The sequence below is a fragment of the Bubalus bubalis genome, chromosome 1, assembly GCF_019923935.1.
Source record: "Bubalus bubalis isolate 160015118507 breed Murrah chromosome 1, NDDB_SH_1, whole genome shotgun sequence".
Classification (NCBI taxonomy): Eukaryota; Metazoa; Chordata; class Mammalia; order Artiodactyla; family Bovidae; genus Bubalus; species Bubalus bubalis.
This window is the reverse complement of record NC_059157.1, coordinates 197,048,245-197,071,847: the sequence shown is the minus strand read 5'-3', so window position 1 is coordinate 197,071,847 and position 23,603 is coordinate 197,048,245. Positions and strand designations below refer to the sequence as shown.

General features: G+C 42.2%; 1 protein-coding gene and 1 long non-coding RNA gene across 3 annotated transcripts in view; one reads left to right on the top strand and one right to left on the bottom strand.

Moving 5' to 3' along the window:
- CAPN7 (calpain 7) overlaps window positions 1–15,948 on the bottom strand; it is a 49,547-nt gene extending 33,599 nt beyond the window's left edge. For both annotated transcript variants that reach the window (XM_025294099.3, XM_044948556.2), the window contains exons 1-6: window positions 15,816–15,948; window positions 13,513–13,621; window positions 6,197–6,354; window positions 4,550–4,617; window positions 2,367–2,567; window positions 497–583 (exon numbers count right to left, since the gene is read on the bottom strand). In XM_025294099.3, the coding sequence (XP_025149884.1) occupies window positions 497–583; window positions 2,367–2,567; window positions 4,550–4,617; window positions 6,197–6,354; window positions 13,513–13,621; window positions 15,816–15,917 (725 nt within the window). In that variant the 5' untranslated portion in view covers window positions 15,918–15,948. The remainder of the gene's footprint in view (window positions 1–496; window positions 584–2,366; window positions 2,568–4,549; window positions 4,618–6,196; window positions 6,355–13,512; window positions 13,622–15,815) is intronic.
- Window positions 15,949–16,112: 164 nt separating this feature from the next.
- Window positions 16,113–18,277, top strand: LOC123335208. Its single transcript, XR_006553599.2, has 2 exons — window positions 16,113–16,645; window positions 16,744–18,277. It is a non-coding gene; the product is annotated as an uncharacterized LOC123335208 (long non-coding RNA).
- Window positions 18,278–23,603: the final 5,326 nt, after the last annotated feature.

Below are 23,603 nucleotides of genomic sequence, written 5' to 3'. Positions count from 1 at the left end.
GACTAGAACCTGGGAGTCCTGAAACAATGATTTTAAGGTTCCTGACATAAGCTGCCACTGTCCTGGAAGGCTATGCTAACACCTTCATAATGAACCCTGTTTCTGAACTGGATCTTCTTAGTAAACAACAAGCCTGTCATTTCTCTCCACCTTGCATTCAATGCCTTGGCTGACTTGCAGTTCTGTTGTGATCCAACACAAATTAGACGAATATTTACTCACTGCTTCCTTCCCTTGCACTGGGATCCGTGTTAGACACTACGAGCATAACCTCAGCCTAAGCAAGACCCACAAGTCCTGTCACCAGGAAAAGGGCAGAGGCACTCCTGCCACGTGGCCCCACCTCCTTCCCTCAGCCTCGTCTCTTTTCCAACCAGAATTCTTATTACAAATTTTAATTTCAAGGCTATGGATTTAATTGGACTTCAGCAGATGGGAAAAGTACTGAAAAATTAAAACAATTTTGAAAGTAAGAACTGCAATAGTGCTTACTTACCAGAAAGGCATTGGATAAGCAAAACGTTCCCTCAGATCAATGCTCATGAAAGGAACATATTCAATACCATTTATTTTTGATGTTGTCCTATTAAAAAATAAGAAAAAAATCTAAAGTAAATGTCAAGTCAACCTTAATCACCAATTTTATTTAAACTCCTTAAAATTTAAGTGACAAGGTATGGTATTGTAATAAAATTAAACTGATAATCTCATGTAATGTTGATAACTTTATTTGAACAAAATTTTCATGAAATAGTTGAATACCAAAAAACAATTAATCCAATTTAATCCCAAAGTTATTCTTTTGAGACTACCATCCTTTACAACAAAACAACTATCTCAAAATAGGCTTACACCAGAGGCAATGAAATTGTTCCCAGGACACAAAGCGAGTTGTATCCTCAGCCTAAAGAAAGAAAGCAATTGCCTAGTTGCTTAGTTATTTGAGGATTCAAAGGATTCTTGTAAATAAATTCTTAATATGTTCTGGTTATGAGACTAAGGAACGGGTAGTGACGAAGAAAGAGGCCTGTTTCAGATAACAGTTATGGCCTCTTGACAAATTTAAGAAATGTGGCTTGTGGCAGCTTGGTATATTCTCTTCCTATTTTCTGTCACGTTTATTTGTACATATTGGCTATTTCCTTCTGTCACTTCCCACATTTTATTTAGGAGGAGTGGCAGAGTAACTTCGCAATTTAGCTTCCAGGTAAGAATATACAGTGAGACTATGACTGAATTTGAGGGCTAGTTAACACATGAATCTAACATTTGTGTGTATCCTCATCTTGAGATGGGGAGGGCTTTTCACTTGTGTGGAGGACAGCTGCGTCCTGTTAGGTACAAACTTAGAGCTGTTCTGTAGTAGTGCGGGATTTCAAACGTGTAGAAAGGAGCACGTGGACGCTGAGTAGCCACAGTGCTGGACAGGTATTACCTTGTGTCTCTTTTTGTCCCACTTTGTGTTGTGCAGTTTCAAAAGCGATTTTTCCTAGGCAGACAGCGCCATTTTTTCTAGGAGCGGAATTAAAATCTTCAGCAGGAAAAGAGAAAAATGCCCTCAGGTGGCTGCTACAGAGGAAGGAACCCTTCCAGCACAACTACAGGAGACTAACAGAAAGAGCAACTTCACAACACACGCAGCTCTAAGCTGGCTGACGTTCAGAGCCCAGGTGAGGAGCACCGGACTGGCTCAGGATGCGATCAAAGGTTTCCACAATCTTGTTCTTTTGCATTTTTAATATCCCCTGGAGCTGCTTCCAGATACTGAGTTGGCTTCCCAGCCCAGGGGTTGGCAAACTTTTCCTGTAAAGGGCCAGACACTATATAGTTTTGACTTTGCAATGAGGTCTCTGTCACGTATCCTGGCTCTTTTTGCTTTCTTTTTTGCAACCCTTTTAAGAAATATACAAAGGCATTCAAAGCTTACGGCTGCCCTTTGCTGACCGGCCTAGACTGCTGTTTCAAGGTAGCAATTAGGGCTCTGGTTACAAGGCTGCAGAGGTGATGAAGGGGCTGCCACAGTTCTACTCTGCCCCTAAAATTATTCACCGCTTGGTTGAATATTCAATGTTGAAAATTATTCAACAACATTCAATTGAATGTTGAAAACTATTCAACACTTTGAAGAGTGTCAAGATTTTCAGAAAAAAAAAACAAAAAACATCTAGCGGAAATGCGAATACCAAAATATATAAGAACAAATTTCAAACATTTCAAGTTGTGACTATGTGACAGTTTATAATTACATGGTAATAGCGTGACACATTTTAAGAAAGATGTATGACTAATCAAACCTAACGAGTATAACATTATCTGCACTGATGTTAACAAAAGTGTTCATTACAACAAATCATAAACCGATTTACCTGAGAACTTCTATTTCTTCTGCTGTGTATCTCTGTCCCTGTGCGTCACATGACTGCGGACTTATAAACGGCTGAGGTCTTTCAAGGAAGGGATTAGTTCCTAGTGGAAAGTGTGCTCTCGTTGGAGGTGGCTTTGGCTTTGTATTTGTTGCCTTGATTTTGCATGATGGCTTCGTTAAAGGCTCACTCAATGCTTCTGCTCTATAATAGAGGTACAAAAACACCATTCTAGTTTTTCTCCTCACATTTAAGCTCTTCAGAACATGGTATTTACTTTGAGAACAGTCAAGCATCCCTAAGGTAAAATTACCATCTCAAATTCTTACATTCTAGTCAATAGTTCACTACTTAAGCTACTCCCAGAGGTAAGATATTTTTGCAAACATTTTATTGACAACACTAATTTAGCACTTAGAGCATTATCAGAGCCTATGAAAAGTAAGGGGCATATAAGAATGTATATAACGATCCCTACTCTCAAGGTACTCCTAGGTTTGCAGGGAAAGACAGTTGCATCAGAAGTGGGACGTGAGGCTGGACGTGTTCCACGCAGGTGAAGAATGCACAGCAGAAGTTACTACTTAATGATGGGAACAAGGCAAGTCAGGGAGCGTTTTTCCAAACTGACATTTGAGCTGCACTCGGCGTTGAGCTCTGAGTCGACCTGGGGAGCTAGGAAGGTTCTAAGTAGAGAGAAGAGCATGAGCAAATGCGCAGATCTGTGGAACAGTGGAGGGAGTTACAGTGATTTCAAAAGAACGTAGGGAGCCCCTGTGAGCAGTGCACAAGCGAGGAGACGAGGCAGGGGCAGGGACTGGATCACGGAAGACCTCACTTGGCCTTTAAGGGCTTTTGGACTTTGTCCTGTCAAAGAACTAATAAGCTAAAAGACAGAAGTTTTTAATCTGAGGTCCTTATATGCGATTTCGCAGTCTTGTTAACACTCTGAAACTGTATGCAGATAAAAATGTCATGCTATCTTCTCCCTAGAGTGTATCCATTCTTCTCAACTAATCCTCATAGGAAGCGTTTGTGACTGACCCGTGTCCCTGTGCTGAGGGCGCACCCAGAGAATACGAGATGAATTACCCACACAGGGAGCAGGGGCCATCCATGATTCTGAGTGACAGACATCAAAGGGAGACGCTAACGGTATGTCAAGTGCCCACAGCTTCATGAATATGGAGAAACAAATGATGCTAGACGACAGTAATGAAAAGGAGGGGTGACCCCTATATCTCAAAGCAAAAGAAGGGCTGGGGGAAGCACAGCTCCCTAGTCTGAGCCTCAGAAGGAGGTACTGTACTAATCCATGCTGTAACTATGAATGCCATTCCACTCTTTTCCTTTGTCTATAATGCTTTGTCTGTACAAGAGGTACAATTCTCTTGTGCAAATATACTCATTATCTCAATAAATATCTACTGAGCACATACTGGATGTCTGGCACTCTGCTAGGTGCTTGGTTACAGCAATGGACAAAGACAAAATTCTCTGCCCTCACAGAGCTTATATTTGGAGGGCGGGGCTTGGAAAAGACACACACACTGATAACAAATACGATAAACTGATCAATTTTATATACCTTAGAAAACAGTAAAGAGTTATGGGAAAGAATATTACAACAGAGCAAACAGGATGGAAGAGCCAGAGGAGATTTCAATTTTAAACAGAATAGCGAGCACAGGCCTTAGTGAAAAGCTGACATTCCAGCAAAGAGTTAAGGGAGCTTCACGCATGTATGATGTGGGGTATGTGAATGGCTGGCTCATTCTCAACATTACCATTTCCAGTAGTGGCTCTGGAAGGCTCTCTTCAAGCTTTCTCTTCAGAAGTTTCATATTATACAACACAAGGGAAGTCTTCCGTTTTAAATACCATAACCGTTTTTAGACACAGCAAAAACTAAGAGAAACATTTCTTGACTGATTTGTTACTTTCTGAGTTTAGAGCAGGGATGAGGACACAGCGATGAATTAGCTCTCTGTTCCCCTAAGGAGTTTACCATCCAATGAGCCAAAATGACATAGGGAAAAAAAGCAGCAGGGAACTAGGGAGGAGCAAATTCACGCAGAGAAAGAAGGCAGACTTGCTCTGGATGTCAGGTCTGTTACTGCAAGCTCTGCGTCACACTGAAGTTACACCATACGCTGCGGGGACCAAAGCTGAGGAGCCAAACTCACCTGTCTAGTGCCTGCCGAGCCAGCTGCTTCAGCTTATTTTGCAGAGTTTTATCAGCAGTTTCATAAGACTTAAGAAAAAGAGAGACAGACATTCTGAAGCATAATTATTAATCTGCTTGATCCATGATATTTCTAAGCAAGAAAAAAAATTTACAATGCACATTACACTTCTAAAAATTATGAGAATAAACGAAGACACTTTATTTTTATCCTTAAAGGTATCACTTAAAATTGTGTTGAAACTCATCACTGAGGTAAACCCTAGGACCACTTAATGTGGACGGTGGTAAGTGGGACACAACTGAAAAATCTCGGTGCAGCAGAAGGCTGGGCGGCAGGAGCCCCGGCAGAGCAGCGTTACCGCACCAAGTGAAACAGGTCAGGAGAAGACCTCAGAACTCCACTTATACGTGGAGTCTAAAAGCAAAACAGGTAAACAAAATAAACCAAATGCACAGACACAGAGAACAGATTAGTGGATTCCAGAGGGGAAGGGGAGGGGGCTGGGGACGGGCAAAATGGGAGAAGGGGGTTAAGTGCACGGGATGGAAGGTAACCAGACCTGCAGTGGTTATCACCTTGCTGCTCGTGCAGATGTCGAATTATAATGCGGCACTGTTCAGAACTAAAACCAAACCCCCCAGCACTTACCAGCAGTCTCAGGTACCTACAGATGTGAGGCTAGATGGTTCTTCTGGATAAGAGACCTGGGACAAAGAGCCGGGCCTCGGAACAATACTGACAACCCCACTCTCTACCGCCCCGCACCCTCCTGTCAGTGCACTGCTCGCTCTTAGGCACCAGATGACCCTCAGAGCTGAATGCCTGTCCTCAGACAGCAGTAAAAATCACTCAGCAGACTCCACACTGTAAATTAATACAGCTCTCCAGAGCCACTAACTGATTTCTTAGTGTATCAAACTGAATAAAAGGGGGAAGAGCTTTATTTTTTTTATTATGACGAACCAAATTTTTTTCCCTTTTAAAAAAAAATTGAAGTATAGTTGATTTACAATAGTTTCAGGTGTAGAATAGACTGATTCAGTTATATATATACATATTTTCATTCTTTTTCAAATTCTTTTCCATTATTATTGTAAGATATTGAGTCTAGTTCCCTGTGCTACACAGTAGGTCTTTGTCATTTATCTATCTCATATACAGTAGTGTGTATATGTTAATCCCAAACTTCTAATTCATCCCTCTCACAGGAACTTTATTTTAAATTCACAGATTGTGATGAATTCTTCCTATAATAAGTTAATTTTAGTTACAGGAGTGTAAGATGGTCAAAAATGCTACCTGTAATTTAAAAAAAAATTGCCAAGTGATTCAATTAACACTGTCAAATTTTTAACAAGGTGTTAAAAATCCATTATTAATTCTACTCTTCATTAGCTTTTTTTTAAAACTGATTTTTGTATTGGGGTATAGCCAATTAACAGTGCTGTGACAGTTTCCTGTGAAGGCATGGGGCCCAGCCACACATATACACACCCCATTATCTTTAATGAGGAGTAACTTAAGTTACATGTATAATAACAGGATTTTTTTTTTTAACGAATTGTTAATAAAATTCACTAGTAAGGGGAGAAATTTCTTAGGACAATTCCACCAAACTTAACTTGTAAGTATTATTATACATACGGTTTTCAGACAGAGATCTACAGCTTCTGTATACAGTTCTATAGCATCTTCAACATTCCCTTTTTCATCTTCGTCAAAAGCTTGTGTCACAAGGAAATGGGCACGCTCTAAGTCCAACTGATGTTTTGATTTCAAAGGATCCGCACTCTTTGACTGAACTAGGATCAGAAAAAAGCCACATACTTATATATACATCCAGGGAACAACATGTCATTTTAATATGCTCTTTATCAAAATTCTGTAATCCTTCATGTAAAAAACTTAGCAAGGTAAAAAGAAATCTTTAAATTTTCCCTGAACTCCTCTCTGTCCCTACTAGCACTTTTCATCATTTAAAAAAATAAAATGAACATTAGCGTTCTCCCCCCACAAAAAAAGACTGAAACTTAGAAAACACTAAATCTATATAAACTCAATCGTGTCCTAAAGTTAATTTTTTTTTAGTACAGACAATAATTATATAATCTATTAGGCCTTGATGATAAAATTCATGCTGTTTCCTATTCATCAGGGTCCAGAATAAGCTATATTTTTATTGCTGTTTGACATAAGTGCTTCTGTTTGTTTTTAATATAAAGATACATATCCATAAGAGACTTTCATCTAGCATATATAAAGATCTCTTATAATTCAACAACAAAAAGACAAATCCAATTTAAAATGGGTGTGGTGATTATGTCATCAACCTGTGTCAATTCGATTGGCTCAGAGGTTACCCAGTTGTTTAGCTAAGCAAGATTTCTGGGTAGCCTCTGAGGATGCTTCTGAATGAAATAAGCATTTTGAATTGGTACTGAAAGCAGAGTGCCCTCCCCAATGTGGCTGGGCATCACCTAACCCACTGCGGGCCTGAACCGAGCAGAAGACAGGGGGAGAACCTGCCTACTGCAGGACTGTGGGACCTGGCACACGGGTCCTCCCTGGCTCCTGGACTGCAACTCACACCATCAGGCCCCGTGCTTCTCAGGCCTTTGGACTTAGACTGAACCACACCACTGGCTTTCCTGGCTCTCCAACTCGCAGAGGGCAGACAGTGGGACATCTTAGCCTCCATAACTGCATGAGACAACTGCTCATAATAAATCTCTATGTACACCCTACTGGTTCTGTTTCTCTGTAGAACCCTGATTTATATCATGGGGAAAGAATCTGTATAGTCATTTCTCCAAAGCAGATATTCAGATGGCCAGCTGGCACATGAAAAGATGCTCACCATTTGCTATCAGGGAAATGAATATCAAAACCACAATAAGATGCCATTTTATCCCCACAAAGATGGCTAAAATAAGACAGAAAGTAACAAGTGTTGACAAGGCTGTGAAGGAAATAGAACATTGCCGGTATAATTGTAAAATGGTATAGCCACTGTGGAAAGCAGTTTAGCAGTTCCTCAAACTTAGACATAAAGCTACCATGTGTGTGCATGTGCGCTCAGTCGCTTCAGTCATGTCCGACTTTCTGTGACCTTATGGACTGTAACCCGCCAGGCTCCTCTGTCCATGGGATTCTCCAGGCAAGTATACTGGAATGGGCTGCCATGCCCTCTTCCAGGGCATCTTCCCGACCCAGGGATCAAACCTGGGTCTCCTGCAGTGCTGGTGGATTCTTTACCACTGAGCCACGGATATGCCCAAAGCTACCTTATGACCTAGTAATTCCACTTCTGGGTTTCAAGAGAACTGAAAACATATGTCCACACAAAAACAGCATTACTCATAACAGACAAAAGGTGGAACCAAGCCAACATCCACCAACTGATGAATAATAGATAAATAAAATGTGGTCTATTAATACAATGAAATATTATTCAACCATAAAATGAAATAGGACACTGATACATGCTACCACAAGGATAAATGCTAAAAATATTACGCTAAATAAAAGAAGCCAGATACAAAAGGCCACATACTGGATGACTCCATTTACAACAAATATCTACAATTGGCAAATCCATGGAAACAGAAAATACATTATTGGGATTAAAGATTAGCAGGATTAGTAGCTGCTAGGGCTTAGGGACAGTGGACAGAATGTGGTCCACTGGAGAAGGGAATGGCAAACCACTTGAGTATTCTTGCCTTGAGAACCCCATGAACAGTATGAAAAGGCCAAATGATAGGATATTGAAAGGGGAACTCCCCAGGTCAGTAGGTGCCCAATATGCTACTGGAGATCACTGGAGAAATAACTCCAGAAAGAATGAAGGGATGGCGCCAAAGCAAAAACAATACCCAGCTGTGGATGCGACTGGTGATAGAAGCAAGGTCGGATGCTGTAAGGAGCAATATTGCATAGGAATCTGGAATGTTAGGTCCATGAGTCAAGGCAAATTGGAAGTGGTCAAACAGGAGATGGCAAAAGTGAACGTCGACATTCTAGGAATCAGCAAAATAAAATGGACAGGAATGGGTGAATTTAACTCAGATGACCATTATATCTACCACTGTGGGCAGGAATCCCTTAGAAGAAATGGAGTAGCCATCATGGTCAACAAAAGAGTCCAAAATGCAATACTTGGATGCAATCTCAAAAACGACAGAATGATCTCTTTGTTTCCAAGGCAAACCATTCAATATCACAGTAATCCAAGTCTATGCCCCAACCAGTAACACTGAAGAAGCTGAAGTTGAACGGTTCTATGAAGACCTACAAGACCTTTTAGAACTAACACCCAAAAAAGATGTCCTTTTCATTATAGGGAACTGGAATGCAAAAGTAGGAAGTCAAGAAACACCTGGGGTAAAAGGCAAATTTGGCCTTGGAATACGGAATGAAGCAGGGCAAAGGCTAATAGAGTTTTGCCAAGAGAACACACTGGTCATAGCAAACACCCTCTTCCAACAACACAAGGGAAGACTCTACACATGGACATCACCAGATGGTCAACACCGAAATCAGATAGATTATATTCTTTGCAGCCAAAGATGGAGAAGCTCTATACACTCAGCAAAAACAAGACTGGAAGCTGACTGGGGCTCAGATCATGGACTCCTTATTGCCAAATTCAGACTTAAATTGAAGAAAGTAGGGAAAACCACTAGACCATTCAGGTATGACCTAAATCAAATCCCTTATGATTATACAGTGGAAGTGAGAAATAGACTTAAGGGACTAGATCTGATAGATGGAGTGCCTGATGAACTATGGACGGAGGTTCGTGACATTGTACAGGAGACAGGGATCAAGACCATCCCCATGGAAAAGAAATGTGAAAAAGCAAAATGGCTGTCTGGGGAGGCCTTATAAATAACTGTGAAAAGAAGAGAAGCGGAAAGCAAAGGAGAAAAGGAAAGATATAAGCATCTGAATGCAGAGTTCCAAAGAATAGCAAGGAGAGATAAGAAAGCCTTCCTCAGCGATCAATGCAAATAAACAGAGGAAAACAACAGAATGGGAAAGACTAGAGGTCTCTTCAAGAAAATCAGAGATACCAAGGGAACATTTCATGCAAAGATGGGCTCGAATAAGGACAGAAATGGTATGGACCTAAGAGAAGCAGAAGATATTAAGAAGAGGTGGCAGGAATACACAGAACAACTGTACAAAAAAGATCTTCACGACCCAGATAATCACGATAGTGTGATCACTCACCTAGAGCCAGATATCCTGGAATGTGAAGTCAAGTGGGCCGTAGAAAGCATCACTACGAACAAAGCTAGTGGAGGTGATGGAATTCCAGTTGAGCTATTCCAAATCCTGAAAGATGATGCTGTGAAAGTGCTGCACTCAATATGCCAGCAAATTTGGGAAACTCAGCATTGGCTGCAGGAACGGAAAAGGTCAGTTTTCATTCCAATCCCAAAGAAAGGCAATGCCTAAGAATGTTCAAACTACCACACAGTTGCACTAATCTCATACACTAGTAAAGTAATGCTCAAAATTCTCCAGGCCAGGCTTCAGCAATACATGAACCGTGAACTTCCAGATGTTCAAGCTGGTTTTAGAAAAGGCAGAGGAACCAGAGATCAAATTGCCAACATCTGCTGGATCATGGAAAAAGCAAGAGAGTTCAAGAAAAACATCTATTTCTGCTTTATTGACTATGCCAAAGCCTTTGACTGTGTGGATCACAATAAACTGGAAAATTCTGAAAGAGATGGGAATACCAGACCACCTGACCTGCCTCTTGAGAAACCTGTATACAGGTCAGGAAGCTACAGTTAGAACTGGACATGGAACAACAGACTGGTTCCAAATAGGAAAAGGAGTACGTCAAGGCTGTATATTGTCACCCTGCTTATTTAACTTCTACACAGAGAACATCATGAGAAACGCTGGGCTGGAAGAAGCACAAGCTGGAATCAAGATTGCCGGGAGAAATATCAATAACCTCAGATATGCAGATGACACCACCCTTATGGCAGAAAGTAAAGAGGAACTAAAAAGCCTCTTGATGAAAGTGAAAGAGGAGAGTGAAAAAGTTGGCTTAAAGCTCAACGTGAAAACGAAGATCATGGCTCTGGTCTCATCACTTCATGGCAGACAGATGGGGAAACAGTGGAAACAGTGTCAGACTTTATTTTGGGGGGCTCCAAAATCACTGCAGATGGTGATTGCAGCCATGAAATTAAAAGACGCTTACCCCTTGGAAGGAAAGTTATGACCAACCTAGATAGCATATTGAAAGGCAGAGACATTACTTTGTCAACAAAGATCCATCTAGTCAAGGCTATGGTTTTTCCAGTGGTCATGTATGGATGTGAGAGTTGGACTGTGAAGAAAGCTGAGTGCCAAAGAATTGATGCTTTTGAACTGTGGTGTTGGAGAAGACTCTTGAGAGTCCCTTGGACTCCAAGTAGATCCAACCAGTCCATTCTAAAGGAGATCAGTCCTGCCATGTTCTTTGGAAGGAATGATGCTAAAGCTGAAACTCCAGTACTTTGGCCACCTCATGTGAAGAGTTGACTCACTGGAAAAGACTCTGATGCTGGGAAGGATTGGGGGCAGAAGGAGAAGGGGACGACAGAGGATGAGATGGCTGGATGGCATCACCGACTCAATGGACGTGAGTTTGAGTGACCTCCGGGAGTTGGCGATGGACAGGGAGGCCTGGCGTGCTGCAATTCATGGGGTCGCAAAGAGTCGGACACGACTGAGCGACTGAATTGAACTGAGGGCCGGGGGGAGATAGATGGTTAGATAGCATCACTGACTCAATAAATGTGAATTTGAAAACCCCAGGAGATACTGAAAGACAGGGAAGCCTAGTATGCTGCAGTCGACAGAGTTGCAAAGAGTTGGACACAACTGACAAATTGAGCAGCAACACCAAGGGGATGGTAGGAATGGGGCGTGACTAGTAATGGCTAAGAGGTTTCTTCTAGGGTGATGAGAATGTTCTGCAGTTAGATAGTGGTGATGGTTGTACAACTCTGGGAATACACTAAAAACCACTGAACTGTACACTATAAAAAGCTGAATTTTATGGTATGTGAATTATATCTTAATAAATGCTGTTTAAAAAACCTTTAAATTTTGTCTCAAAATTGTGCTTGATCTTTTTAAAAAACTATAATCCTCAGTAACTCCTCTCTAAACCATGTATTATACTAATCCCATTTATTAAATGAATGTTAAAATATTCAGCTCAAGGTTTCTCAGCCTTGGCACTACTGATATTTTCACCTGGATAATTCTTTGCTGTGGACAGTCCTATGCATTGTAGAATTTTCCCTGTAGCACTGTGCCTGCCCTCTACCCAACCAGATGCTAGCAGCATACTGCACCCTGACCCCTAACATAAACAACAAACATCTCTCCAGACAATGTAAAATGTCTCCTGAGAGGCAAAATTGATTCTAGCTGAGAACGACTATCTAGTCTATGGTTTCACAGCTGTAAGTGGAAGGGCAGGGACTCAACTTAGATCTTTTAATTCCAAGTCTTGAGTTTTTTACACTTCACTAGTGAATTTCAAACTGGGTCACCTTCCCCACCCACAAAGTCATGTCATCTCTCAAAGTTTCTTGACTGTCAGCAGACTATATCTGTTTTAAAAACTGGGATTCTGAACAAGATTTTTATTTGATAAAGAACTCTTCTGCGTGAAATGATAATTAAGTAAATCATTTAATTCCCTACAGATTATTTTTCACTTGCTGAACAAAATGGGTCCAAAAGTTGGCAAAACATTTAAGGTATGTTATGCTCTAAAAATCCTTTTTTGAGCTTTACTTCTGTTTTACTGACAAGTTTTCATTCTTCAAGAGATTAGGGCTATCTCATTCTACACCTGAGTATCATATAAACATCCCATTTATAAATTTAAAAACTCCATTTACTTAGCAAGGAAAATGAAGTGTCTCTGAATTCCATGGTATTTTGAATATATGGATCAGTATAAATTTGTATCAAGTGAGAGCCTGACACACAAACAGTTCACTTGTCAACGCATGCAGTTTCTGGGCACCGTCTTAAAAGGAAATACTGTGTCTGTAAGGGGACTGTCATAACAAGAAACCCAACAATTAAATCTACTTTATCTTAACTATAAGCTGGTTGGTAACTGCTACTATCTGTTCAGAATAAGTGGCAGAAAGTAGCACAAAGTCTGTCAGAGAAGGCTGAATAAGACCTCTCTAAGTTTGTGGCTTTATTAGATAGCCACAGGGAAAAAAAGGTGAAAAGAGTCCTCAGTGACATGAATACATCCTTGAAACAAAATATCAACAGATGATCATCTTCTTTCCTACCATGTAAACAACAGATTTTGCCAAGAAGCCACTTACTTCTAAGGGAACTATGAGCATTAAGCCTGGGAACTTGTGTCACAGCATTTGCCATGAGGCTTACAAAAATAAACAGGCTGTTCCAGGTCTCTGCTTACATGCCACTTTCCCAAGATACCGTTGGCAAACGCTCTAAAATGAGAGTTTAGCTAAGGTCTTGAGGTTGAGGATACTGATACAGTAAAGACTGTGAACCCACTGCTGAAGTCTTTAGACACTGAAGAGAAAGAGTCATTTAATTTTAATAGCAGGAGAGGGCATGTGACAGATATTTAAAGGCAGTTTTTAACAGGATTCTAATCCCGATTCTGCCAATGATACACTGTTTGAATGTGGATTATTCATGTCCATTTCTGGGAAATTACGATATCACATTACATGACCTCTGAGGTTCCTCTTCACAGATCTATCACTTATTTTCGCATTACGATGTTCAAATATGTGATTACCAAAAGAGGAATGAGCAACATACAAGTGAAGATCAAGAATCAAAGATGAAAACAAAAAGGAAAGAGAAACATAAGGGAAAAGTAAGATGGGATAGGAAAGAAGAAAAAAGAAAATAGTGACGTGGTCAGTAGTCTTTACCTGCTGAATGTAAGGCCTGCACTCTTTCCAGATACTCATTTATTTTTTCTTGAATATGTTCTAGGCTTGATCCTGCCATCTCAGCATAAATTAAAGCTTGTGCAGCTTCCTAAAAATAAAAAAAGAATTCAAAAGACTCTAACAGATAAATTACAATTTGAATTTTCTTTACCACTTTCTAACTCATGGTTGGTGTCTATGAATGATAAAACAAGCATGTCTTTAAGATACTAGAAATTTTTTTCATAAGATAAATGAATAATATAGTCCTTTACTAAACTTTTATCAGTTCTCAATGCTCTCAATTTTCTCAGACTGTGGAAACTTTACAAAATCAAATAGAAGGGGTTGATTTTAAACATTTTCTTAGAATAACTGTGATTTACATTGTTTTCCTTCTTCTCAGTGCAGTAGGTCAGATAGAATTACCTACTGTGAAAAGGTGATCTGAGTCCTGAGAGCATTAGAACAGACAATACTCATAAATATCAACAAACGATTATAAATGTTAATTGTCTCACTATGGCAAGAAAAGTTTTTTCTCCAAAGAAACCATTGTCAAAGGGGGAGACATTTTAAGGCAGATTTCAGTTGAATGAAAGAAACATATTTTAATTAAGAACACCTGGATCCATTTTCCAGTTATTTCATGACCTCCTCAGCCAGTCAGGCTGTGCTAGTGAGGAAAAGCCTCCGTTCTCGCCATCCCCATTTCAGGAAGGTGACCAGCGCTACCACAGAGAGACTCCCCCCAGCACCAACCACCTTCCCTGCAGTCATCTAAATGGATGCATTTCAAGGAACCTCAGGCCTCATTAGCTGGATCCAAAGAAGCCATCCCTTTTTGAATCCAGTTACTGGAGGAATCATTTCTCTGAACCTACAAAATCAATAAGAGTACAATTTTGATCCAAATGGGAATTGGGGGTAGAAAAGATATGTTTTCCTCAGATTCTGCAATTCAGATATTTCAAGGGAGGAAAATATAATTGTATATACAAATACTGTAGCCAGTTTTTTTAACTGTTGGTATCAACTTTATTTTGCTCATTTCATTTACACTTGAAAGTGATTAACAAGGAATCCCAAAGAGAACAGCATGAAGACAGAAAACACTAAATATCTGAAACAGTTTACATAAATAGAAACACCACCACTCTGCTGATTTTCTCAAGGAAAAGAAACTCTTCATAACAACATGCATGTGATTCTAAGCAAAACAAAAGGCACTGCACAGGATTTTCTTTCACTTTAGAAAAAGCTACTTCATATGGCACTATGTTTACTTAGGAACATTTGTCATTATTTCACAAAACTAATAAAACACAGTCCTACTTTTAAAGAAATACCACCATTATGAAATTGTAAAGAAAAAAAAGTTCAAAAAGAATGACTCTGAAACACAACCGAAGTCTCTAAATACAGGTTGTAAAATGAAGATAATCAAACATTAATCTGAGAAAAGAAAATTACACATCATTGATAGCATATAGGTTTATGGAAGAAAAATGACTACTACTTTATTTTCAAAGCCTGACATTCTTCCTAAAAGAAAAGGTGACGGTCTTTAGAGGATACAGCTCCCTCCACCGGAGTGGGGACGGGCCACGGCTGGAGCTGGAGAGGTGTGCGCCTGCAAATCCTCAGAATTGGTGAGCAGACAGTGGACCGGGCTCTAATTCTGGCCTCAGCAATTTATCCATAGGAAATATCACAGAAACGTGTAAAGCATTAGCTACAAGGATATTACGATGCTGAAGAAACAGAATGCACATTAAAATGGCCAGGAGACTTTGTAAAGAAACGATGGCATACCCACATAATGGGATACTATGCATCTAGCCCTTAATACTATTACTGGTAACAGTCATAGCGTTAAACTTTTAAAAAATTCGTAATTTTCTTAAAAGTTCAAAAGAAAAGAACAGGTTTAAAAAAAGCATAGACAATCTGACCCCAGTTTGTTTTTTTAAAAAGGTTGTGTACACACACAGACACTGGGGGGAGGGCGACGTGTGGAAGTCAAGCACTACGACGCGCAATGCTTTCTTCTTCACTGACTCGCGCCGCTCTCCCGCGTGCTTCCGGCCCGTCTGTGGCGGTGAGCGCACGTCCGCGGAGCCGAGCGCCGGGCCCCACCGCCGCCCGCAGGAGCGTCGAGCCGGGGGATCATCGCCGCCGCGGCGACCGAGCCCCCGATGGGCTGGCGCCTCAGCCCCGCCCCCGGCCAGAGCGGCCCCGCCCCCGGCCCCCGGCCCCGGCCCCACCCCCGGCCCCCGGCCCCGGCCCCGCCCCCGGCCCACCTTGTAGTAAAACACGGCCTCCGCGTAGCGGCCCTCCTGGTCGCGCTGCACCGCTAGCCGCGCGAACTGCACCGCGTCCCGCTCCAGAGCCGCCGAGTCCATGGCCGCCCCGCGCCGGAGCCCTTCTCGCGTCGTCGACCGTCGCGCGCCCAGGGGCCGCGAGAGGTCCCGGGCCGCGCGGAAGGCGAGCCGGAGCTCACTTCCGCCGACTGAGGGAGGACGGCCAACAGCCCACCCCGGGCTTGCAGCCCGCCGGCACCCTCGCGCCGCGGCCGCCGCACTCCCCGACCGGCCCACCGGCCACACTGCGCAGGCGCAGCCGGGCCCGTGCAGGGGTTCTGGGAGCCAAGGCGACTGAGGGAGGCCCCGGCTCGGCGGAGGGCGCGGGCGGTGGGCGGGGCCCGGCTGCGGCGCGCGTGTGCACGTGACCACCAGGGCTCCGGGGATTGGGCAGGCCCAAGCGGCGCCACGTCGGCTCGGCCGCGGGCTTCGCCGACCTCTTGACGGAGCTGTGCGAGTGAGGGCTGTTGCTGGCCAGACTGGGAGCGGGCGCGCATGCGCCTCAGGGAGCCTGGTCCCTACTTAGTATCCAGGGAAGATGAGGTGCGCTTCCCGCCGTCATTTGAGCTGACTTTTTTAAATCAGGGAAGTGAAGTAAGGACATAGCGTCACATTCCCGGCCTCTTCTGAGCTGACTTTTTTAAATGAGGGAAGTGAAGTAAGGACAAAGGGTTCTTATATGATACTTTTATAAGGTTTCTAACCATGTGAGTCTTAATCCTGTATACCTCCCCAAGTGTATGGTATTGAGTGAATTGTAGACAAGCAAGGTAATAACGTTTTCTTGTGTTCTTGCCTTAGGTTGACTTAATGCTGTTGTCATGACACAATTAGGTGATTATTTGATTAATTTCTTTCTCTCTTTAAGCTCTGACTTCAGCAATACTAATGAAGGAACTTCCCATGTGACGGAATGGATAAGAATCTGCCAGCCAGTGCAGGGGACACGGTGTATTGTAGCCACGCGTTCCAGGAAACAAACTCACCCAGAAGGACAATGCAGATAGTGGAGTGCAGTTTATTACACCGGGGGGCCCAAGGCAGGGTCTCCTCCTAGCCAAGAACCCCGACCGACTTTTGTGAAAACCTTATATACCTTAGGCTCAAGCCCACATCCTCAAATTCCTTAAACCTAGCCTGAAAAATGTTAAAGGGAGATACAATCAGGTCACAGCCATGATTCATAATCAGAAGGGTCAGCTGGTTATACATTGTAGCCTACACCAATGGGTGCCATAAAGATGATAAAGGTGATTGACTACATAGGGGATTGTCACATTCTTTTTGGCGATGGGGAATCTTGGTATGGAATCTGGTGTTTATCAGTACGGGAGGCCAGTTCAGCCGTAGGTATGTTATGCCCATGGCTACCAGGCACATAGTCCAAAGCTGACTGAAAGTGCGAGATGGAGTTTCCTTCTTTTTCAAGATGGAGTCAGCACTGCCTGTTCCTCTCCTCCTTCAGTAACACTGAAGTAACCCCACATGCTGGGGAACAACTAAGCTGGTGTGCCACAACTACTGAAACCCGGTTGGTATCTAAAGCCTGTACTCCACAGCAAGAGAGACACCGCAATGAGAAGCACTAGCCCTGCAGCTGAGGAGTAGCCCCTGCCACTGCAACTAGAGAAAATTCTTGCAAAGCAACGAAGACGCAGTGCGGCCAAAAAACAAATAAATACATAACAACAACAAAAACGAAAGACACCATGATGTGAACAAAACTCAGAATTCACCGTAAGTCAAAGAAGCAAGATGTGAGAGAACAGACTGTGTTACTTTGTTTACAAGGAACACCGGCAAAGACAAATCTTACCAATAATGTGAGAAGTTGTTAGGGAACAGTTGACCAACACTGCCTGCCCTGACTGGACATCATAACAACACCGTAAGTCTCCTACCTCAGGATGCTTCAAAGAACATAAAGTCAAAGAAGGGCCCAAAACCAACCTGGGGAAAACCAAAGAGGGGCCAAGAAGGGGAGAAGTGTGTGTTAGTCGCTTCAGTTGCATCTGACTCTTTGTGACCCCTTGGACTGTAGCCCGCCAGGCTCCTCTGTCCATGGATTCTCCAGGTGAGAATACTGGAGTGGTTTGCCATTTCCACCTCCAAAGAAGGGGAGAAGAGACCAGTCCATAAAATCTCTTGCCAACCTCCCAGACTCTCTCATGCTGGAAATCATTTTGATTGAGCGATACATATGCCATCAGGAAGGGCCCTGCATCAGACTGAATGAGGACATGAGCAAGATGACTGGCCAGAGACAATCCCAACTCACCTAACCCCACCCACCGTAAAACTTGAGACTGCAAGCCACAAGGCAGAGCAGTTCTCCTAGTCTCCCTTACACTGTTGCTCTCCATTCCAGCGTCACTTTTCAATAAAGTCTTTTGCTTTGTTAGTACTGTAGCTCCTTGGACAGTTCATTTGAGTCTTAGACAAGGGCCCATTCTCAGGCCCTCAAAGAGGTCCCATCCAGTGACAAAATCACATCAGTGATTGAGAAGGGATAAGGGAAACTTTGGATATAATGGGAATGTTTTATGTCTTATTGGTGGGTGATGTCAAAAGTTATATCCATTTGTTAAAAATCGATCACACTGTACATTTTAAATGTGTGCTTTAGCTGTCCCTTCATGTTTACTGAAGTTAATAACTATCTTATTGGACTGTTGTAAAGAGCACAGGTGTAGAATTTGACTCTGCTTGGCACAAAGATGGTTCCTATCATTGGCTACAACAGCTTTATAACTGAGCAGGGATGGTTTCTGTCTTCACCAGTTTTATCCCAGAATTAAGTCCAAGCTTTTGTCCGGTGCAAGTGTTAAATAAGTATTTCAAAATGTTGAGTGAATGAACTCCCCTACTGAATATACTCAATGTGCCCTTTCCCATCTTGAGTTTGAACAACGATATAGAAATTCCTTAACACAGGATAGAGGGTCCTTCAGAATAGGAGCTCAGAGTGAGTTCCCAAGGTATCTGCAGCCACTGTCTTATAGAAACTGATGCCCAAGCTACAGCAGATGAATGCAGTTTTAACTGCTCATAAGAGGAGTGTGTCTAGTCCTCCCTGCCCCCATCTCAGCTTACGGAACTCCAGCTCACCTTGCAGGGGGCTTTTCTAGCTTTCCCAGGCAGTTGTGATCCCTCTTGGTACCCTCTTGTTTACTCCCTTATTCCTTGTTGATTTATTCACTGAACATTGAACACCTGCTTGATGCCAGACATGTAGTGACACATTGAAGAGACAAAGACAGTGAGAGAGAGTAAGATAAAGCTGGGTAAAAGGGAGTCAAAACTTAAAAGTATCTGCAGTCTTCAGCAACTTTTAGACTTCCAATCCATGAACATGGTAAACCTCTGTGTGTATTCTGGTCATCTCTTACTGTTCTCGGCAGTGTTCCATAGGGCACAAGTCTTACATATCCATCTTTGGACAGATTTACCTCTTAAGCATTTCATATTTCTAATGCTATTTTAAATGGCATTTTAAGTTTCAATTTCCAATTGTTTTTGCTAGTATATAGGGAAAGAGTTGATATTTTTACATTTACCTTATGTTCTGCAATCATGGATTGTCTAGAGTGCTGTGGTGGAGCCTCATCACAGCTGCCTCCAGGGAACATCTCCCAGGATGTCCTCCCTCTATTACTTCCACATGCTCCATCAGGTCTGTCTGTGACATTTACCAGGGCAGAATTTGTTCAATGTTAAGCACTCAGTAGTGCTTGGTCAAAATGCGCTCCTCCTGCAGTGGGAGTCCCCACCCTCCCCAGAGCTGGGAGAGACCCAGAGAGAGGGGTGAGCTCCAGAAGACTGGTCACAACCCTGCTCAGGAAGCCCATGCTGTTGTTGAATGCCTGGCTCCCTTCCTACACACACTTCACAGGTGGAAGCATCCTTGTGAAATCCAGGCTTGCAGAGGCTTTTGGAAACATCACCATCTGAACTACTGTGGAAGACAGAGTAATGTCATAGTAAAAGTGTAATAGTGATAGCAGCAGCAACAGTAGTAGTAATATTAGTACTATTGCTCTTTTTAAAGCTGCCAGCTCAGTAACGGTAACGTGTTACTTCAGTCAACAGATAGTAAGAATTCTGTTGGCCACACACTGGGGTTAAAACAAAATGGCTCAAACAGCTTACCCTGTAGTGCATAAGCCGACAGTTCACACAGCCTTTAGTAACTGCTGAGAGAGGGTAAGTTGGGGGCTGGGAGGCCCAGAGCAGCAGCAGGGGGCCCTCGCACCATGTCCCAGGGACAGGGGTGCTTAAGTTTGTCAACTGAAAAAATAATGCAGGAGGCTGTGATGAGAATAGAGTTTATCTAGCGACTTAGCAGCAGCAGCAGCAGGGTTTTGTTTAGTGTGGCCACCTCCATGAATGTCTTCACTCAATCTTCTAGATAACTTGCTGCAGTTTCTACATCAGCTCTTGCGGTTTCTTCTTGCCCTTCTATATTATGGAGATGGCTTCTTTCCTTAAACCTCATGAACCAACCTCTGCTAACTTCAAACTTATCTTCTGCAGCCTCCTTGCCTCTCTCAGCCTTCCCAGAATTGAAGAGAGTTGGGGTCCTGCTCTGGATCAGGCTTTGGCTTAAGGGAATGTGGTGGCTGGTTTGATCTTCTATCCGGACCACTCAGACTCTCTCCATACCAGCAATAAGGCTGTTTCGTTTTCTTATCATTGGTGTGTTCACTGGTGCAGCACTTTTCATTTCCTTCAAGAACTTTCCGTTTGTATTCATGCACAACTTGGTTAACTATTTGGCTCCATGAAAGTGAAAGTGTTAGTCGCTGAGTCGTGTATAACTCTTTGTGACCCCATGGACTGTAGCCCGCCAAGCCCGTCAGGCTCCTCCCTCCATGGGATTTTCCAGGTAAGAATACTGGAGTAGATTGCCATTTCCTTCTCCAGGGGAACTTCCTGACCCAGGGATTGAACCCGGGTCTCCTGCATTGCAGGCCGACTCTTTACCATCTGAGCCACCAGGGAAGCTTTTGGCAGTCTGGGCTGTTGACATGCTTTTCTCAGTGAGCTGAATCATTTCTAGCATTTGATTTAAAATGAAGATGTGCGACTCTTCCTTTTACTTGAACACTTAGAAGCCATTGCAGGGCTGTTATCTGGCTTAATTTCAATACTGTTGAGGCCTGAGGACAGGAGGAGAGAGCAGTCAGAACATACGCATTTATGCGTTAAGCTCACCTCCCCTGGTGGCTCAGACAGAAAAGCGTCTGTCTACAATGCGGGAGACCTGGGTTTGATCCCTGGGTCAGGAAGATCCCCTGGAGAAGGAAATGGCAATCCACTCCAGTACTATTGCCTGGAAAATCCCATAGACAGAGGAGCCTGGTAGGCTACAGTCCATGGGGTTGCAAAGAGTCGGACACGACTCAGCGACTTCACTTTCACTTTCACCGCCTTATATGGGCACAGTTCTTGGCACCCCTGAAATTACAATAGTAACATCAAAGATCACTGATCACAGGTCACTATGACAGATATAATGAGAAAGTTCATAATATTGTGAGAAGTACCAGAATGTGACAGACACCGAGTGAACAGATGCTGTTGGAGAAATGGTGCTGATAGACTCGCTCAATGCAGGGTTGTCGCAAACCTTCAGTTGTTAAAAAAAAAAAAAAATCCACTATCTGTGAAGTGTAATGAAATGAGGTCTACCTATATTGGAAAACTGAAGTAATGTCCTTTCCTACAAATAGCACCCTGTGACCTCCCACAGAGAAAGAGCAAAACCATCACTGGCTCCTGTTTCCTGGCTACAGTTGCACACGAGTATGATCAGGGACCAGTTTTTCAAATCACTGACAGATTGAGGACACTGGAACTGGAAAAGAGAACAAAAGATTCCAGGGGAAAATTGCACAAAATGAGCTTAATTTTCCAACAAATGTGATTACTTTGGTCCATTTGAAATATTAAGCTTGAGCATATAAAATTGCCATTTTTGTAGGTCAAAAACAGTTGAATATCTGCTGAAATCTTCAATTTCCTATAGTTCAATCTGATTATACATACATATTCTAATAATTTTTATATCCCCAAATGTATATATAGCTCAGTTATATCTGTATAATTATATATCTTATATATATTCTAATTATATACCCATATCTTAATTTTTTATATAACCTAACTATAAATTAATTATATATTAGTTGAGTATATATGTAATCTACATATTATATGTAATACATTTTATATCTTAATTATATATTCTAATCAAATGTATACCTAAAATTAGAAGATATACATCTATTACACACAATTAGAAGAAAGACAAAATTAGAATATGTATGTATATATATATTTCATATATACAGACGTATACAGATAGCCTAATTCTGTCTTCTAATTTTGTCTTTATTCCAATTTTAAGAGATATCCTAACTACATATACGTGCCCTCATATCTCCTAGTTTTAGATCATCTTAATATTATACACATCCTAATTACATGCATATACACTCAGATGATCCTGAATTTGAAGTCTGGTTGGTAATGAAAACTGTAATGAAAATTGAGAAAGGGCTTATGTGGACACAGCAGTACATTGCCATCTCACCAAACAAATTCGTTAAGAACTAAAAACCAAAAACCAAACAAGAAGGGTTTGTAGGACAATTTATCCTGTTAATCTCAAAGCATTACCAGCCACGATGGATTTGTGAATTTATAAGACCACACTGCCCCCTTGTGCTTTCATGTGGCACTGCAGCTGTTTGGAGGTTAACCACACAGATATTTATGGTTACTGATTTACTCTTTCCCTTTTTTTTTTTTTAATTGTTAAACTACCGCACAATTGCACTCATCTCACATGCTAGTAAAGTAATGCTCAAAATTCTCCAGGCCAGGCTTCAGCAATACATGAACCGTGAACTTCCAGATGTTCAAGCTGGTTTTAGAAAAGGCAGAGGAACCAGAGATCAAATTGCCAACATCTGCTGGATCATGGAAAAAGCAAGAGAGTTCCAGAAAAACATCTATTTCTGCTTTATTGACTATGCCAAAGCCTTTGACTGTGTGGATCAAAATAAACTGTGGAAAATTCTGAAAGAGATGGGAATACCAGACCACCTGACCTGCCCCTTGAGAAACCTGTATGCAGGTCAGGAAGCAACAGTTAGAATTGGACATGGAACAATAGACTGGTTCCAAATAGGAAAAGGAGTACGTCAAGGCTGTATATTGTCACCCTGCTTATTTAACTTATATGCAGAGTACATCATGAGAAACGCTGGGCTGGAAGAAGCACAAGCTGGAATCAAGATTGCCGGGAGAAATATCAATAACCTCAGATATGCAGATGATACCACCCTTATGGCAGAAAGTGAAGAGGAACTACAAAGCCTCTTGATGAAAGTGAAAGTGGAGAGTGAAAAAGTTGGCTTAAAGCTCAACATTCAGAAAACGAAGATTATGGCATCTGGTCCCATCACTTCATGGGAAATAGGTGGGGAAACAGTGTCAGACTTTATTTTTCTGGGCTCCAAAATCACTGCAGATGGTGATTGCAGTGATGAAATTAAAAGACGGTTACTCCTTGGAAGGAAAGTTATGACCAACCTAGACAGCATATTAAAGAGCAGAGACATTACTTTGCCAACAAAGGTCCGTCTAGTCAAGGCTATGGTTTTCCCAGTAGTCATGTATGGATGTGAGAGTTGGACTGTGAAGAAAGCTGAGCGCCGAAGA